This window comes from Carassius auratus, chromosome 35 (genome assembly GCF_003368295.1).
Source record: "Carassius auratus strain Wakin chromosome 35, ASM336829v1, whole genome shotgun sequence".
In the NCBI taxonomy this organism is placed as follows: Eukaryota; Metazoa; Chordata; class Actinopteri; order Cypriniformes; family Cyprinidae; genus Carassius; species Carassius auratus.
Window position 1 is genome coordinate 1,199,225 of NC_039277.1, and position 19,597 is coordinate 1,218,821.

Genomic DNA, 19,597 nt, shown 5'->3' on the forward strand with positions numbered 1-19,597 from the left:
ACTGATTATAAATTGTTACACTTGATTTTATTCTGTTTTACTCTGTAATTATAGACTAATAGATTACGTTGTATCCTTGTTAGCAACATGAGCATCCGAATGAACAAGTTAATATAAAAACAAAGAGTTAACTAGAATAATCAAATGTCAGAAGAATATTGATTAAACAGGCATGCAACCAATTTGCATTTCAACCTAAATTCGAGGTCATACTAAAATGGAGTCAGATTAAATAATAACACAATGGAGTCAGATTAGTGTTTAACCTAAACTGAATAACTCTACGCGCTGAAAGACTGAACACGCAGGAAACCTTCATCCAGCACCGGATACCTTCCTTGGGCCGAGTGCCTGGACCTTACAAAGTAATAGGTGATTAACAATGTTGTGTTGAAGCACCTACAAGCCTAAAACAGATATTTCCTGAGAAGTTATCTCAGTTCTGATTGGTTGATTGGAATGTTGTTTCAGGATCAACAAGGATGTTGATCCAGGAACATGTTGCACTTTTTTTATTATTATTAAATGCTTGTTAGAAGATAACAGCAAAACACACACACACACACACACACACACACACACACAAACACAAAAACATTAACAACAGTTATTGTCATTACATTACAACCATACTCCAGAGACCCTCAGTCCAGACTAAGTTCCTTCAGTCTTTCAGTCCAGATTAAGTGCCAAGTCCTTAAACACAGCCACTGTTCTCATAGCTTTTAAGTTTTCAGATAACTCAATAGATTCAAAGTACATCTTCATTTCATGTTTAAATCTCAAAAAAAGAGGATTAAGAAAATTCACATTTGTGAATGTAAAATTTAGCTAGGAAAATGTTGTACTCTGCCAGGTCATTCCTCCAGGAGGGAACCACCCCATCACCAATCCGACTCGATTTTTAAACCAATCAGGTAAAGAGGTGGATAAGCGTCCACCTTCGTTGTGGCTCCGCCCTCGCGGTGACGTCATGAATGACGCCACGCCACGCCACTTTGACTTTTTATTTTTATTTTTTATTTTTAAAGCCTAAACTTGAGTACACTCATGCAGCAGTTATGCAGATGGATGTAATAAATATTTTGTGGAGAATCGTTGAGGCCTGCAGGAGATCAGATTCAGAATGAGCTCAACTGTGTTTGTGCCCGTTAGCTGAAGAGTGATGATGATATTTGCTGCCGTTGCTTTTAGCATGTACGCTAATGCTAGCTTTCCTCATTCAACATTTCTGTGTGTGAACAGCTAACATAGCAGCCTTCAGCTTTCGACTTCACTTCCATCTCTTTTAGAGCAGGTAGGAATATAACGTCTTTGCTATTGATCATCTCTAACATCATGCACGTGTTTTGTTTCTGCAGGAAATATCATTAGCTGCTAAAAGTGAGCCATCAAAGTGCACATGACTTTCACTGCCACACTAATGTATTTGACTTAATCTCTACTGTAGGTCAGGTTATTACATGTATATATGCTGCCAGTCAAAGTAACGTGTATCAAATCTTCTAAACGGTCTAATATAATATCTGTAATATTCGTTCTTTTACAATGAATTAACTAAAACCCAGTTATGGTGTTTTTCTGACTTTGGGGATGTTATTTGATACTTATGGTATTTGTTTAGTATTGTGTAAGGGAATAAGGCATCAGTTCCCTTTTGTGTTGTGTGTGTGTGTGTGTGTGTGTGAGATGTGTTGTTATGGTATGTAGTGTGTTTTCAGACAGGTGTTTTACACACTATTGTCCTATTTAATACTGCAAACTGCTTCGCCACAATCTGTATTATTAAAAGCACTATATAAATAAAGGTGACTTGGCTTGACTTGTCAGTGACAGATGTCTGAGGATTATGGCAGATCTCTGTTCATGTTCTCAGATAATTGACAGGGTTCTCAGCATTTCCTTTGGATAGTTGAGACAACATGTATGTGATTTAAATAATTAATACATATGTATGCATTTTTTGTTCATCATCAATGTTTTGTATTTTTGTTTCGTTTATATAAAGGCCAGTCCATCTCAAGTGGTCCAAAAGTTGTTGTTTGTTTGACCTTTTTTAATTTCCTTAATTGTTTTAAGCTATTAACTGTGTTGGTACAGCAGAGCAACTTGTAGATATTAGCTGTTGTTCACTGCACAAAGCATGCACAAAATATGATCGTGGTTTTGCGCAGGTTATCTAATTGTCTATTAAACTATTTTTTACAGAAAGATATTGGCACAGAGTATCTAATATGATAGCAACTTCCTGTCTGCTCCACACCAGAGATAATCAGCCTTGTAAATTAAGGGAATTAGAAAAAAACTGCCCTTGTCCTCATAAAAAAATAATTTAGATTTAGGAACCTTGAACCCTTCCCATGATAAAGTGACTCTACGTGGATCTCTGTCATTACATTTAGTTTGATTGCAGAAAAGAAGGTCAAATATTTGCCTTATCTTATTGAGTGCATGTTATGCTGTTCATAATCATTAGTGTTTGTCTTTAGAGAAGTGCCATCTCTTTTGAAAATATGAGCACATAGCATGTAAATAGTTAAAACAATTTATATATATATATATATATATATATATATATATATATATATATATTATCCCAGGTCTACATCTTTTAAGCAGGTTTTTTTTTTTTTTTTTTTTGCAGGTCACTAGTAACTCTGAACTTGTGGTCTTCCAGGGATTACTCTGACACATCTGGGTGGTGAGTCCATTAAACATTCACCAGAAAATAGTTAATGGGTTGTTTGCATATAAAATAAAACTGCAGTTCATATAATTACTTGAATTTTTTCTGAACATGGCTTTTAATTTGTGTATTAATATTTTTTGTTTAGAGATGAGATCATTCAAAAATATAAGGGTGATACAAATATCCTTATGCCAATTAAAAAAATAAACAAAAAGCCTTATTAAAATAATAATATTAACAAAAATACTGCACTACTTCATTTTTTAATAAAAATGGTGTGTACCAAATCATTCACGTGGTGCAACCAACAAAGTTGTGCTCCAACCAACTTGAAGAAAGAATAAACACCTGACACTAAAATGATACTTACACACGTGGCAGTGTGCCAAGGTCAGTACGTCCTTGTACGTCAGTAAAGGGACAAAATAGAGAACTGTCATCTTTTATGGAACATAACAGAGCTATCCTTTTAAAATGTCAGGTGATTTGACTTTTATTACAAGATAAGGGTAGTTTAGGTTGTATAATGTCACTTGTAATTGTAAAATGTAATTTTTTGGAAAAGGTGTGTACACTCACATATATGCCGTTTTACTTGATGTTCCATTATGTTTTTGATTCATTTAATTTAGTCCTTTTTCCAAACCATATGTAACTTGATTTTATTTGCACTCTTAAACCAGATAAAAACATTTTTTTGCATTATAGTAGATACTAAATTTGTCACTGACAATATTACATAGCCAAAAATATCAGATTAATGTGAAAATAGAATATTTAACAACATTACTTTGTTTACGGTGTGTTTGATCAAGTAAATGCAGCCTGGGTGAACCTAAAGCTTTCTCTTTCAGAAGCTTTGTGCCTGAGTCAGCGGTTGTTAAAGAGCGAGCCGGTGAAGATGAGCTGGAGGGGGCTTCACATGATCCTCTGTGAGTGACTGACAGCTGTCTGTGGTGAGCATGTCTGTGCACGAGGACTTGGATCACCCGCGCTTCTTTGTGGGAGCGGAGGACGGCGAGGGAGACGAGCTGCTGGATCCGGGCAGAGTGCTCGGCTACGACTGCCTGTACGAGAACCTGGAAGAAGAGGATGAAGACCGAGACGATGCAGAATATGATTCGGTGTGTGAACGAGGGATGCGAAGTGATGCGTATTACTCTCGGCCCACTGGACAGTTAGTGAAATATAGTTTTCCAGATCAAGGAGAGAGAAAAATCTGCATCCAAAATGTTTGCGTAATAAATGTGTGTGTGTTGTGTATATTTACTGTTTTATGTATATACAAATACACACACGCATGTATATATTTCATAAACATGTATGTTTATATATTAAATATATTTCTAATATAAATTATATGTAAATGCAGGTAAATATTTTCAAAATATATTCTGTGTGTGTGTTTATATATACATAATAAATATACACATAACACAAACATGTATTATGCAAACAAAAACTTTTATTTTGGAGGCGATTAATCGCAATTAATCCTTTGAGAGCACTACATTTCTTTTAACGCAAATTAACACTTTATCCTCATTATTTGTAACTCAAACCAGTGAAAGGATTTTAATTGGAGATGTGTGTTGTTATCTGCAGCCTCCTGAGAGACAGATCGTGGTGGGCATCTGTGCCATGTCTAAGAAGTCAAATTCCAAACCTATGAAGGAGATCCTGGAGAGACTGTGTCTGTTCAAATACATCACTGTGGTCACGTTTGAAGAGGAAGTGGTTCTGAATGAGCCGGTGGAAAACTGGCCGCTCTGTGACTGTCTCATCTCTTTCCATTCCAAAGGTTTGTGACGTCCCGCTTGTGTTTAGAGTGATGCATTACAAACAAGTGTGTTTACTGTACAGTATATTCTGAAACAATGGTTTAAATTTGAAATCATTTTTATCAAATTGTGGTTAATGATTTTAAGTTGTACCCTTATTTGTAAAATAATTTAAATGATGTGAAGTTTGTGTAGAATGTGAATTGTTAATTTATACCATGGTCTGAAACCTCTGATTGGCTCAAAGGTGTGCATTAAAACGATTGCAGGCACAGTCAGTTACTGTATTGAGAACAAGAGTGAAGATGTATTAATTCCCTCTCGATAAGAACCTGCTTTTGTGAATATATCTTCTCTGTATATTACATGTTTTTTGAAGGATTCCCACTGGATAAAGCTGTGGCTTATAAGAAGCTGAGGAATCCCTTTGTTATCAATGATCTGGATCTTCAGTATTTTATTCAGGACAGGTGAGCTTCATGTCTTCATTGTATTGCACGTTTTACTGCACTGTTTAATGACCACATTTGATTTGTTCCAGCTCTAATGCAAAAGATATTGGCAGCTATATTTTATTGCTTTTACAACTGGAAAAACTTTTGTTCAATATATTTGATAGACAGGTTCTCCCAGGTATTGTAACTGTTAGGGTGCTCCGATCACGATCGGCCGATCGTTAATGCGCATCTCGTCAGTAAAGCCGGTTTTCTAATCAGCGGTTAATTCCCTCAGGTGTGTGATTTCACATAGAGCAGCTGTTACTACACAGAGCCGTTGTTAATAGAGAAGATGCGCAAATCCACTTCATTTTCGGCGTTTATTTGCGAAGCTTCTCTGTTCTCTCCGTACTGACGAGATGCGCATTAACGATCGGCCGATCGTGATCGGAGCAGCCCTAGTAACTGTGATTACTGATTAAAATTGTAGTTATTGGACAAATTTATTTATATTTATTCTTTGTGTGTGTGTGTGTGGGGGGGGGCAGCATATAACTTATTCTTATTCTACAAAATGGGGTAAACTGCTGCATCCATGTTTCTAGAATTTCATCATTATTAATTTTATATGTGTTGTCTTTATGACAAATAATTGTTTTTAACTTGTAGAGTACATAGAAACAGAACAAGCTGAGAATCATTTATTGCATTTTACAGATTCAAAAGTGAAGACTGTCTTGGTTATGTTTATTAAGATGAAAAACATACTCGGTTACTGGTTCCCTGAGATATGGGAATGCTAACTGGTGAACTGATGCTAGAGAGTTTGAGCGTGATACGGCCAAGGCTTCTCTGCCAGATCTGTTCATGCAGCATGTGTCTCTTCAAGCAGAAAGGACCACTTCCAGGTTATAAAACCTTGCAAATGTGGACGACGAGGCCCAGCTGTCTTTGCTTTGTGCCCAAAAGCCCTTTGGTGCGGTTACTGAAGCTAATGAAGAGCTGGTCCGATCGCCTATAAGGAGCTGAAAACTCAACATATATTCGCAGAGCTCTGACAGGACAGAGCAGAGATGACTTTCTGTCCTCTTCAGGGGAGCGTAATGTGCTGTGCTCTGAATGAAATGGAGAGCACTTTACTTACATAACCATGCCTTGTTTTCAGGATGAGCTTTGTGTCGTTAGGCCTGAATGGAGGGCACCTGCAGCTCCCATACTGGCTTTACTAATGCCACTGCTAAAAGCAGCGCAGTCTTTAGCAATAGCGAACAAATGTTTGCAAACTGAACTGGCTCCAGTGGGCAGATCCCATGAGGGGATTGTAGGGGGTCGAGGGAGATTCAGACTCCTGCCACCCCGTAAGAAACGGATAACTGTGCTGTTTCTGCCCACTGACTGGCCCGCAATAGGGGCATGAGAGACCGCTTCTAGTCGCCACATAGACTTTGAACGTGAGTAAGGGAGCATCTCTTAACCAGCAGCTCTTGTAGCAATGACAGCACCGCTGTCAAATCAGAAGTATGAGGGTCTTTGCTGCGGTTTATACACCAAGTGGAGAAAAAAGACCACTTGAAGACGTAGAGGTGTCTAGATGGACCTGTTTTTGGCACAAAACACATTTCCCTCTGCACCTAGAATTTAACGGGGTGTCAAGAGGTCCAAGAGAGGCTGCATGTGGGGCGGTCTGGAAATGTTGCATATCCTGGGAGGATTTTCTGTGCCTCCGTGAAGTGCCCGGCGAATCCTTCGGCTGCCGGACCGAAGAGCCCTTTGCAAAGATTTTGGCCTGAAAGACCTGAAGGACCGCCATTGAGTAAACAGCAAAGCCACCAGTCCAGCTGAGGTGTAGGCGAGAGCTGAAGGGGTCTTACATGGTTTAGATGGGTGAGCAGGCAGAGGTGCGCCGCCACTGACTCATCCTGGGGAGGCAGCTTATCATAGTCCTTCTCTTCAGCGGCGTCAGTGGAAGTGAGGACAGATGAAGCAGAGGCACATAGGGAGCACTCCACGATCTGGTGAACTTGTCGTGGACCTCCGGGAAGAACAGAGAGGGATGTTGACGAGGGGCTTGGCGGTGCCCCGGCAGTAACCACTCATCCAGATGGGTGTGAGGGGGCTCCTCTGGTGGAGACCATTTTTAGCCCAGCTCTTCAAATGCTTTTGAGAGGATATGGAGAAACTCTGCATCCATCTCGTCATTGGCGTCATTGGGTACGGATGATGTAGATGGAGTGGAGTCAGTTACAGAGCCCAACAGCTCCTCTACATCCGACTCTGGTAATGACGTGCTGTCATCAAGCAGCTCATCCTCACTTCCCCCAAATGAGATCAGATCACTCGCACCAGCAGAGGGACACTTATCAGAATGAGAGAAGAGGAGAGGAGAGCACTCCCTCTGTGGCGAAGCCTGAGAGCTGTGCTGCGAGGTCTCGATTCCAGCTGCGAGAACATAATTCAATGTTTTTACACTGCACGAACCAAAAGTACGAGTGTAGTATTGAAAGGGAACAAAGTGGTTATTCAAACTGAGAGTAAGCAAAGTACGTTTCAGATCCCCTAAGCGTGTTTCAATGATTTCAGTTCTGCACATAATCTCACATGAACCGTCTATACTGAGCAAAGAAACTATTACATATATCGTAACTTTTTTGATTATGGGACTTTTTGTTAATGGTTGAGACTATAATTTAAAAACAAATTGTCCAATATAAATCTATAAATATAACACAGTGGAGATCATACATACACATAAATAAAGTGGTGAGCCTTTACAACAATCTCAGTGTGGTCCAAATATAAATGCACACATATATGAAAGTCAATGGAGTAATTTTGTAATTTAAGAGCTAAATAAAATGAAAAATCAAAACAAAAAAAATTATTATAATAATATTAAAAATCACAAAATAAATGTATTGTTTTACTTAAAGAGGGTCATTTAATGCTACATGCACTTTTACAAGTAGTTTGAACTGAAATGTGTGTTGGCAGTATGTGTACACAACCACCCTATTATGATAAAAATCCACCAAGTGTTTTTTCTGTAATCTCGTTAAATGTTTCCCCTTTCTCAAATCGAGCCGACTGACCGTATGACGTATGCAGAGCTTATTAGCATTAAAGGAGAATTACACAAACCAGTGTGTTTTGAAAAGAGCTGTTTTTGACTGGGTAAAAAAAAAAATTCTACACTAAAATTGAAATTTTCATTAAGACCCTAAATAATCATATCAACTTGTGGAAAATGGGCATTATATGACCACTTTTAAGTGATGCTTGTGTTATGATATATTTAAAAAAAAAAAAACTTTAAAGGGTTAGTTCACAGAAAAATGAAAGTTCTGTCATTAATGACTCCCCCTCATGTCGTTCCAAACTCGTGAGTTTATCTTCTGAACACAGTTTAAGATATTTTAGATTTAGTCCGTGAGCTCTCAGTCCCTCCATTGAAGCTGTGTGTACAGTCTACTGTCCATGTTCAGAAAGGTAAGAAAAACATCATCAAAGTAGTCCATGTGACATCAGAGGGTCAGTTAGAATTTTTTGAAGCATCGAAAATACATTTTGGTCCAAAAATAACAAAAACTATGACTTTATTCAGCATTGTCTTCTCTTCCGTGTCTGTGTTCACGAACGAATCACTCGATGTAACCGGATCTTTTTGAACCAGTTCACCAAATCGAACTGAATCATTTTAACCGGTTCGCGTCTCCAATATGCATTAATCCACAAATGACTTAAGCTGCTAACTTTTTTAATGTGGCTGACACTCCCTCTGAGTTCAAACAAACCAATATCCCGGAGTAATTCATTTACTCAAACAGTACACTGACTGAACTGATGTGAAGAGAGAACTGAAGATGAACACAGAGCCGAGCCAGGTAACGAACAAAAGACTGACTCTGTGAATCTCCCCCACATTTTGAATGGGTTTTGTTTCACAATCCTCTCCAGGGTGCGGTTATTCCTATTGCTTGTACACTTTTTTTCTTCCACATCTTTTCCTTCCCTTCGCCTCTCTATTAATATGCTTGGACACAGAGCTCTGTGAACAGCCAGCCTCTTTTGCAATGACCTTTTGTGTCTTGCCCTCCTTGTGCAAGGTGCCATAGTCGTCTTTTGGACAGCTGTCAGGTCAGCAGTCTTCCCCATGATTGTGTAGCCTACAGAACTACTGAGAGACCATTTAAATGCTTTGCAGGTGTTTTGAGTTAATTAGCTGATTAGAGTGTGGCACCAGGTGTCTTCAGTATTCAACCTTTTCACAATATTCTAATTTTCTGAGATACTGAATTTGGGATTTTCCTTAGTGGTCAGGTATAATCATCAAAATGAAAAGAAATAAACATTTGACATACATCAGTCTGTGTGTAATGAATGAATATAATATCCAAATTTCACTTTTTGAATGGAATTAGTGAAATAAATCAACTTTTTGATGATATTCTTATTATATGACCAGCACCTGTATGTCATTCCTCTAGCATGGGTGATTGTCATGGTCCCTACTTACAGAGAATGCATCAACTTACAAGACAATATTAACCACTTCTTAATTTGGCCTGTTAATAAAAGCAATATCACATTTGAAATTGTGCTGTTAGTCTAAATATCAATGGCAAGTGGACCTGGTGCCTATGGCTACATCACAGCTGTGTTTATATCCAAAACAGCAGACCTCTTGCTTGTTGATGACAAATTGTCCAGTCCTGTGAAGTACATGGTAAATGAGAGAAAATCTTAAAGGTCCTGAAAAACTTGTTTGAATGTTTGCATTTTAACTGGGGTCAACAGCAAGCTGCAGCATGCATGCAAGCGTTTGCCCATGGAGCGGTCATCACTGCAACAGAAGTGATCATTTAAAGAGATAAATGTATTCATTTGATTTGGTTTAGAAACTTCATGCATCCATGACTAACTGTCTCTCACAGTAATTCTTCCTCACACAACTGACAAGTGAAACAACTGGTTCTTTTTAGTTCTGAACGATAAGAGAAATCAAAAGAAGCTGATGCAGTGCACACTGATTTATTGAATGTGGTTGGCCTAGTGGCATTTCAAGAGTCCTGAAATGTAGTCCAGACTGTTTTTGTTCTTCCAGTGAAAATAGATCTGTCTGCACTGGCAGTACTGTGTATAAAATGTTCTCGATATCAACTTATTGTCTTCAATACACAAGTTATACTACACAAATAATACTCATCACTGCAGCCTTGTGTCCAACAGCAGCACTTCAGATATTTTGAACAGTGGTTCTCTTGTGTGATTATTGTCATTTAAGTTAACATTTACTCATCCTAATTTCGTTCCAAACTCATGCAACTTGCAATCCTCTTTAAAACACAAATTAATTTGTTTTATGATGTTCACTTTATTAAACAGAGCACATCAAATAATGGACACTCTTTGCTTCATTTATGTTTTGGAGATTACTAAAACTCTTTTAAACTTAAGGACATAAGGCTGAGTAAATGATGAGGGACATTTTGGTTAAAAAGGGTTTAAACTGGTTTGAAGCACCATTTAAATTACTTTAAAGAAGACTGTGCATGGGTGCTATATGAAAAACAATATGAATGTATGCTATATGAATGTTTGTTTGTTACACACATAAAATCCAAATTCCTATGTGATATTTTTGTGTTTAGGAGGGAGGTGTATCAGATACTGAAGGCCGAGGGAATACAGCTCCCCCGCTTTGCGGTTCTGAACAGAGATCCTGCCAGACCAGAAGGTTTGTTAACTCCTCACACTGTCCTAGTTTGGACATCATAAAATAAGCCTGTGGCACCAGCGGACAGATAATGTGTTTACAGCATCTGCATCACAGTGGCTTGTTCTCAGGTAGTTTATAGGACATAAGTGCCATTGAGCTGATACTTACAAATGAGACACGAGCCTACAGGTGCATCTAATGTCATGGAAAAGTTCATTTATTTCAGTAATTCAACTCAGATTGTGAAACCCTTTTAATTGCGATGATTTTGGCTTACATTTAACAAAAACCCATCAATTCACAACAAATCTCAACAAATTAGAATACTTCATCAGATTTACTCTACATGTACTCAATACTTGGTAGGGGCTCCTTTTGCTTTAAACACTGCCTCATTTTGGCGTGGCATGGAGGTGATCAGTCTGTGGCACTGCTGAGGTGGTCTGGAAGCACAGGTTTCGTTGACAGTGGTCTTCAGCTCATCTGCATTGTTTGGTCTCTTGTTTCTCATCTTCCTCTTGACAATACACCATAGATTCTCTGAGGGTTCAGGTCTGGTGAGTTTTCTGGCCAGTCAAGCACACCAACACCATGGTCATTTAACCAACTTTTGGTGCTTTTGGCAGTGTGGGCAGGTGCCAAATCCTGCTGGAAAATGAAGTCAGCATCTTCAAAAAGCTGGTCAGCAGAAGAAAGCATGAAGTGCTCCAAATTTCTTGGTAAACAGGTGCAGTGACTTTGGTTTTCAAAAAACACAATGGACCAACACCAGCAGATGACATTGCATCCCAAATCATCACAGACTGTTAAGACGCCTCTGATGTTGTTTGTGGTTCAGTAAATCTCGACACGTCTGTGTGTGTTTGCTCTTGATGCCTTGACCCCAGCCTCAGTCCATTCCTTGTGAAGTTCACTCAAAAACTTTAATCAATTTTGCTTGACAATCCTCATAAGGCTGTGGTTCTCTTGGTTGGTTGTGCATCTTTTTCTTCCACACTTTTTCCTTCCATTCAACTTTCTGTTAACATGCTTGGATACAGCACTCTGTGAACAGCTTCTTTGGTAATGAATGTTTGTGGCTTACCCTCCTTGTGAAGGGTGTCAATGATTGTCTTCTGGACAACTGTCAGATCAGTCTTCTCCATGATTGTGTAGCCTAGTGAACCAAACTGAGAGACCATTTTGAAGGCACATGAAACCTTTGCTGGTGTTTTGAGTTTATTATCTGATTGGCATGACATCATATTCTAATTTGTGAATTGGTGGGTTTTTGTTAAATGTGAATTAAAATAACTAAAGACTTAAACTACTTCAGTCAGTGTGCATTGAATTTATTTAATACACAAGTTTACAATTTGAGTAGAATTACTGAAATTAACTTTTTTTTTTATAAAAAAATGTTAAGTAAAAAAAATAACTAATTATCAGTTTTATTTGGTTTTGTTTCTCTGATAATTATTGGGAGTTGCATTCGCTACTTATACATGTGTGTTCATGAATATGAATAAATAATGAGTAAAACGTTTGCAGGTTACCTTTGTAGTTTAGAGGATTTGTTGAGAGAATTTATGTATGCACTTTTCAATTGAATTCAATCAAATCAAGGCGATTTCAGTTTCTTGCTGCCTGTTTGTTTACTTTTGTCTTTTTATAAAGCAGTATTTGCTTGAGCTTCTCTTTGAACCTGACCATGTTTATTTGGTCTCTCAAAATATGTTTTACCCAAATATCCTGTTTCTAATGTGAACGATTTCATGGGGTTTCATGAGGTTGTGATGTTTTTGTAGAATGTAATCTGGTGGAGGGAGAGGACCACGTGGAGGTGAATGGGGAGATCTTCCAGAAGCCTTTCGTGGAGAAGCCAGTGAGTGCTGAGGACCACAATGTCTACATCTACTACCCCACATCTGCAGGAGGAGGCAGTCAGCGGCTCTTCCGCAAGGTGTGACCATCATGAGTCACAATCCATCCCTTCAGCTCCACAATACACACCACATTACATCAATTGATTTAAAAAATACTTCATAAATATGTTTTAAGACTTAAATCACATTAATTTGTTCAATCAGGTCTATTTTTTTTATAGAAATAGGACACAAATTGAAGGTTTAAAGCCTAAAGACTTGGATACATACACTATATTTGTCTGAATGTTTGTTTTGGAGAACAACACTGCATGGTTTTCTGTGTAACTGTTCAGAAGTTGCAGCCTTTATTTATTAAAAATAATACGATATAGGTTTCCATTATACAGAGACTCAATAACATAACATGCAGATCTTTTTAGGAGCTGAGCTGCTTAATAGCTTGTGTAACACTGGCATGGTTTGTGTTTAATAATTTAGTAGTGAGGTGCAAATAAATAAATATTCAAAAACAAGACGATAGAACCATAATGAGATGAAATCCTACAGAAAGGTTTATGTTATCACAAAATTTGGAACACTATTGTAGTGTTTCGGTTTATCAGACTCTGTTTCTGATCCCTTCCTGTTTGTTTCAGATTGGCAGCAGAAGCAGTGTGTATTCTCCGGAGAGTAACGTCAGAAAGACTGGATCCTACATCTATGAGGAGTTCATGCCGACAGATGGAACGGATGTGAAGGTATCGCAGTCGTTTATCTTCAGCAGAGCAAAGATCCTCACACACCGTGGTCATGCTTTTTCATATCAGTGCTAGTATTTAGATTAATCAAAGTGAAAATAATATTTAGATTTTCTTAAGAGGAAAGTTTTTTTCCTCTTTCTCTTTATTCTGTTCTTCACAGAGTGTGAGATATGTTGTCTGTGAAAACTCTTGAGTTGTGTCAGGCTGTTCAGTGTTTAATTTTATTTTCCAAGTTGGCAACACAATTTAGGCTACGTTCACACTGCAGGAAAATCTGATTTTTTTTGTACTCGTGTATGTGACTCAGATCGTTTGACAGTGTAAACAGCACAAACCACACAGAATCTGACCTTTTCGATTCTGATTTGGGCCACTTTCATATGTGGTGCTGATTCTGATTGGGGTCAGATGTGTTGCAGTGCCACTTTACATCGCTCTATGATTGACATGATGAATTCTGCACTGACAGGAGTCACTCCAGTGATTTGACATGCTGTTTTTTGATCACTCAGTGAATATGACAGAAAGTTGTATATGAAATCAGTGAAGATACAGTGTGGTGCTGTTTACAGTATTACAGTGACAGCTCTTTACAAGTTAAACTGAAGATACCATGAATATTTAAAAAAAATTATCCTTATCTTTGTCCTCCTTAATCGTCTGCTCAGAATACACAGAACTTCAGATTATAAACTAATGCATAAATGTTTACTAAAGTGGCCTCCTTAAGTCATGGCGTGCTTCATACGGTCATTATTTTTTTCACGTTCAGGACCTTGATCTGATATTGGCCGAATTTAAAAGAAATTTTGGTCATACCAAAAAAATCAGATCTTTAAAATAAATCTGAATTGAACGGATCCTTTGACGTATAATCAGAAAATGAAAGTACAGAAAACACATGACAAGAACATAAACCCTTAAATATCTCATTTAAATCATAGTTTAAGAGCTTTATAGTTTTATAGTCTAAACCGATTTGCTCTAATATTCTATAATGACTTGGGTTTACAGTAAGTGTCCAAAGTTGGTAACAAAAATGTGAATTAGCTCATTATAGTACCACTTTATGCCAGACTTGCAGTATTCATCACACAGGCTCATCTAGTCAGCGGTGCACATATTCCAGTTTTCATAAAGATCAGTCATTCAGATAGGACTTCCACTTTTTATAGTTGATTACAGACTCATTATTAACAAATCATTATTTGATGTGCTTTTCTCAGGTGTATACTGTAGGTCCTGACTATGCCCACGCAGAGGCGCGTAAATCTCCTGCCCTGGATGGGAAGGTGGAACGAGACAGTGAGGGGAAAGAGGTCCGTTACCCAGTCATCCTCAATGCCAGAGAGAAACTCATCGCATGGAAAGTCTGTTCGGCTTTCAAGGTAAACCAAGATTTTGAAAACAGTCTTACAAAAGGCAGAACTACTCGTTTGAATAGTTTGAGCCTTATTCTGAAAGTTGGTTATGAAGCATTAGTGATTTCTCATTTATAGCAAACTGTGTGTGGGTTTGATCTGCTCCGTGCTAATGGCCAGTCATACGTCTGTGACGTCAACGGCTTCAGCTTCGTCAAGAACTCCATGAAATACTACGATGACTGTGCAAAGATCCTGGGGTTAGTATACAAATCCTTAATATCCAGTGTATTTGATTTGTTGCATTTTTAATTATAATAAGATGATTACACTGTGGTCATTTCTTATTAGAAACACTTCATGCATTTAATGTAGAACACACATCTATTTATGCATAAGATTGTGTTATTTTGTTTTGGTTCTCCCCACAGGAATACCATCATGAGAGAGCTGGCTCCACAGTTTCAGATCCCGTGGTCTATTCCTTTAGAAGCGGAGGACATTCCCATAGTTCCCACAACCTCTGGGACCATGTGCGTCCAAACGAGCAAAGACAAGCCTCATTTTAAACTTTTCGTGATAGTATTTCAACAATGCTATTAGTTTCTCAGCTAGTTAGCTATCTTTTTAGTTTCTAGGAAAATATTAAAGGAAAACCCTTTGCTGATACTCTTATGTACTTTATTTAAGGAAGAGTTCCCACAAAAAGGAAAATTCTGTCATCAGTCACTCACCCTCATGTCGTTCCAAACCCATAAGAGATATGTTCATCTTTTAAACACAAATGAAGATCTTAATAATGAATCCTGAGAGATTTCTGTCCATTCCACCGAAACTTTGCCGATTCTAAAAGATTGTAAATCTAATCAGTCGATATATCCGCTTCAATGCTTGCATGTCAGCTTTTATTCACATATAAACCTTGATTGACACATGCAGCACATCTAATACGCTACAGGAAGCTCAGTCGTACTTGCTTGAGGTCTCTTTGGTTCTTGCGTGTCACATCTGAGCTTGCATTTGCAATATTTGATGTGCTCCAGTGTGCGTTGATCAGGGTTTATATGTGAATAACAGCCTTAATTGCTTGAATCAGGCAAATGTGTCATTTCAGGAGACTTGAATTAAAACACTTGATGTTAACAATGTTTTTATGAACTTTTTGAATCATCAAATGCTGGGGTCATGGATTTTCAACGGAGGGGCAGAAATCCCTCACGTTTCATTGAAGTTGACTTCAACTGTGTTTTGAAGAGGAACAAAGGACTTATGCTTTTGGAATGACATAAGGATGAGTAAATTAATCTTATTTTTGGTGCATTGTCAAGTCACAATGTGCTGCCATTGATTGATTTCACCCGACTGTTTCATCAAATGATCACTTTTCGTGTTGAGCAGAAGAAATTCAGTGATATTGGAGTGATGCAGTGGGAATTTTCATTTCTAGGAAATTGTGAACTCCTTTTGAACACATTTAATGTTATATATTAATACTGATGTATTGATTCAGCTCTTTTCAAGTGCTGTCATATGACTTTCAGGATGGAGTTGAGGTGTGTGATTGCTGTGATTCGACACGGTGACAGAACTCCTAAACAGAAGATGAAAATGGAAGTTCGACATCAGCGGTACGCACATTTCAGCTCGTTCCAAAAACACATTTAATACACGCTCTGCTCAGCTGAAGTGCACTGTTGCTATTTCATTTCTCTTGTTGTGTCTTTCAGGTTCTTTGACCTTTTTGAAAAATGTGAAGGTTACAAAAGTGGAAAACTGAAATTAAAAAAACCAAAGCAGCTCCAAGTAAATAAATGTAGTTTTTGTAACGGATAACAGATGTTATTCATCACACATATCTAAAGCGTTCATTGTCTGGTTTGCTCAGCTGTTTGTTGTGTTTGTTTTGATCGGACAGGAAGTGCTGGACATTGCCAGGCAGCTGTTGCTAGAACTCGGCCAAAATAACGATTCAGAAATCGAGGAGAGCAAAGCAAAGCTTGAACAGCTGAAAACCGTTCTGGAAATGTAAGTTTATTAACAGGGGCCAGGCATGTCGAAGCATGTTAGTTTCCAGATTCTTCTTTTACTGCCCTTGCTTCTGATTTGTAGTCCCTTCCACGAGCTAATGAAAGGCATTCTGGTTTGAAATGACAAAAGGGTGGCTATATGATGACAGAATTTATATTTTGGGGTGAATCTCGTTAAATGTCATTTCAGCATTGCCTTTAGGGTTACATGGCCTTTTAGAGAGCAGTACTCTCTCTCTAACACTTAGCATTTTATTGAAAAAGCTTCATCAGATGCTCACCAAATGTAGTATCAACTTTAAATCATCTTCATACCATACTAGTGAAAAGTTTAACTTGTTTTTTGTGTGTGTGTGTGTGTAATGCATCATTAATTAAATAGCAAGGATTCTTAAACAGAACTAAGGTTGTATATTGCTGATGTATTGTGACATATTTACAGTTATTTTGTGTCATTGGCACATTGCCTTGACAAAGCAGTATCAATAGCAGTATTGATTTGATGACAGTGCTAGCTTTTGTGGTATTTCAACCACACTTGCTAATATAATCCCTGCAGATGCTATATCCATGTTATTTTAATGCCACTTTTGACATGTTGTGCTTGGCCCCATTACATTCAATTATACAGCTGTGTTTCAGTCTCATTTCTAATATCTCATTTTGTTTGTTCAGGTATGGTCATTTCTCTGGCATTAATCGCAAGGTTCAGTTAACATATCTGCCACATGGCTGCCCTAAAACGTCCAGTGAAGAGGAAGGTGAGGATGGTCTTCCATGTTTCTGTTTTGTAGGTGAAACATCAGATGAGTTAATGAAGTGTGTGCATAAATGTTGCACACAAGGCTGATGTATTTGATATGGATGTGTGTGTTTTTGTCCAGATGTGCGGAGGGACGACCCGTCGCTCCTGCTGGTTTTGAAGTGGGGTGGAGAGCTGACTCCCGCTGGCAGGGTTCAGGCTGAAGAGCTTGGCCGGGCCTTCAGGTGTATGTACCCTGGAGGACAAGGTACTTCACTCTCACTGTGCTCGTGATTGTCGTAGCATGTCTGCTCTGTGTATTGTTGTATGTATTGTTTTTCTCCTATGTTTCAGGCGATTACGCTGGCTTTCCCGGCTGTGGTCTTCTCCGTCTGCACAGCACGTACAGGCATGACCTGAAGATATACGCCTCTGATGAAGGACGCGTTCAGATGACCGCTGCAGCGTTTGCTAAAGTAACACCACCACCTTTATTTTCTGAAATAGAAAAGAATAAGTGTTATCAAAGTACTTTATTTAACTGTGGTTGTCAGTGTATAGAGTCATGTTTTAGAGCGCTTCATACAGTACGCATTGCTTCAAAGCAGCTTCTCAGTAATAAACAGAATTAGTGATGAACAATTAGTCACAACAAATATGTGACTAATTCAAATGTTAAGCAGCTCTGAAAAACAAGTCAGCTTAGTGTTGAAGAAAAAAAGTGTCATCATCCAGCTCAGTTCTTCAGATAGTTTAATTGTGACTGATCTAAGTTATTGGTTAATGTGCTCCTGATGAAGGGAGGAAAACTGGCATTTTGGGAGGGTTTTGGAGAAGAGGGTGTGGGGTTGAAATGTCAAATTGAATGTGTTGATGTTAAGTATGAACATTTTCAAATATTTGTATCCCTTTATTTTATTTTTAGTTATTTCTAAGGTTTATTTTGACAGCCCTATTTAAAGGTACAGGTTGTAGGACCTGCCACTAGAGGGCGCACTACCAAAACAATAACAATCGCGTGGTGTGATGACGCTAAGAAGGAGCGTTGAATGATGGGATTTGTTGTCTTCTACCCAACTGCTGACGGCCATCAATCAGACGAAAACATAAATCATGGATTTAACGCGAGTTCAACGATTTGCGCGAGTAGATTACATACAAAGTCAATGCAAAGAAGTGATCAGACTATGGATCAGACGCCTCCTCGCGCAGGTCTAAAGACACGATGCCCTGTGTTTGGCGTGTATGCTCCATAATACTAATCTTGTTGATCGTTATAATAGCATACGTTTTCTGTAAAGATACGAATCAAAACAACTCACCTGTCGAGTAAAACACAAGTCAGATCGGCATCTCTTTCTAATTGAAGTTTGTCGCGAAGCTACTTCCGTATTTGTCCACAACACTGTTATCACGTGGTTTCTACATCAGTAAAGGCGGTAATAAAGGGTAACTAATGTTGATGACAGGCGACTGCACTGCCCCGTGTCACTGTTCAGAATGGGGATTTTCTCATGATTTACAAGTAGTTGAAAACATTAGAGATATTGTTAGTATTCAGCTGGACAAAATATATAACACTAGCCTAGTGGGTTTTGGATATTTTACTGCAAATATCTTACAAATTGTACCTTTAAAACATATTCATAATCATATTTCTCAGTAAGAGTATGTCTGGTGTCTCAGGGCCTGCTGGCGTTAGAGGGCGAGCTGACACCCATCCTGGTGCAGATGGTAAAGAGTGCCAATATGAATGGGCTGCTGGACAGTGACAGCGACTCCTTGAGCAGCTGCCAACAGAAAGTCAAAGCTCGCCTTCATGACATTCTGCAGAAGGACAGAGACTTCACCCCAGAAGACTACGAGAAGGTACGGTCAGATTTAAGAAGGAAGGTACTTTTTGTTGAACCTTGTTAAAAGAATTGGTCACGATGTTATTCATCTCTGCTTTTGGGAGCTTTTCATTAGACCATTGGATTAAAAACTGAGCTATTTCAGAAAAGTTCACCTGTTTTATAGGTTTGTTTTTTTGTCGTTGTGAGTGATGATCTGTCTTTTTTTGTGTGTTTTTTTTGGACTAGCTGGCGCCCACCTCCAGCACTTCTCTGGTGAAGTCCATGCAGATGATTAAAAACCCGGTGAAGACGTGTGATAAGGTGTACTCCCTCATCCAGAACCTGACGCTGCAGATCCGCCAGAGGATGGAAGACCCCAAATCAGCAGGTAGACATGATGT

General features: G+C 38.5%; 1 protein-coding gene across 4 annotated transcripts in view; it reads left to right on the forward strand.

The window, feature by feature from the left end:
* The first annotated feature begins 948 nt into the window (after positions 1-948).
* Positions 949-19,597, forward strand: part of LOC113053980 (inositol hexakisphosphate and diphosphoinositol-pentakisphosphate kinase 2) — a 34,214-nt gene continuing 15,565 nt past the window's right edge. For 2 of the 4 annotated variants that reach the window (XM_026219160.1, XM_026219162.1), the window contains exons 1-19: positions 950-1,297; positions 2,645-2,701; positions 3,544-3,813; positions 4,295-4,490; positions 4,850-4,940; positions 10,556-10,641; positions 12,411-12,565; positions 13,127-13,228; positions 14,458-14,619; positions 14,731-14,852; positions 15,024-15,125; positions 16,134-16,220; positions 16,320-16,395; positions 16,508-16,617; positions 17,295-17,380; positions 17,504-17,629; positions 17,716-17,837; positions 19,048-19,230; positions 19,443-19,584. In XM_026219160.1, coding sequence (XP_026074945.1) covers positions 3,652-3,813; positions 4,295-4,490; positions 4,850-4,940; positions 10,556-10,641; positions 12,411-12,565; positions 13,127-13,228; positions 14,458-14,619; positions 14,731-14,852; positions 15,024-15,125; positions 16,134-16,220; positions 16,320-16,395; positions 16,508-16,617; positions 17,295-17,380; positions 17,504-17,629; positions 17,716-17,837; positions 19,048-19,230; positions 19,443-19,584 — 2,110 coding nt within the window. In that variant the 5' untranslated portion in view covers positions 950-1,297; positions 2,645-2,701; positions 3,544-3,651. Of the gene's footprint in view, positions 1,298-2,644; positions 2,702-3,543; positions 3,814-4,294; positions 4,491-4,849; positions 4,941-10,555; positions 10,642-12,410; positions 12,566-13,126; positions 13,229-14,457; positions 14,620-14,730; positions 14,853-15,023; positions 15,126-16,133; positions 16,221-16,319; positions 16,396-16,507; positions 16,618-17,294; positions 17,381-17,503; positions 17,630-17,715; positions 17,838-19,047; positions 19,231-19,442; positions 19,585-19,597 lie in introns of all 4 variants that reach the window. The other 2 variants (XM_026219159.1, XM_026219161.1) reach the window with 2 other exon arrangements.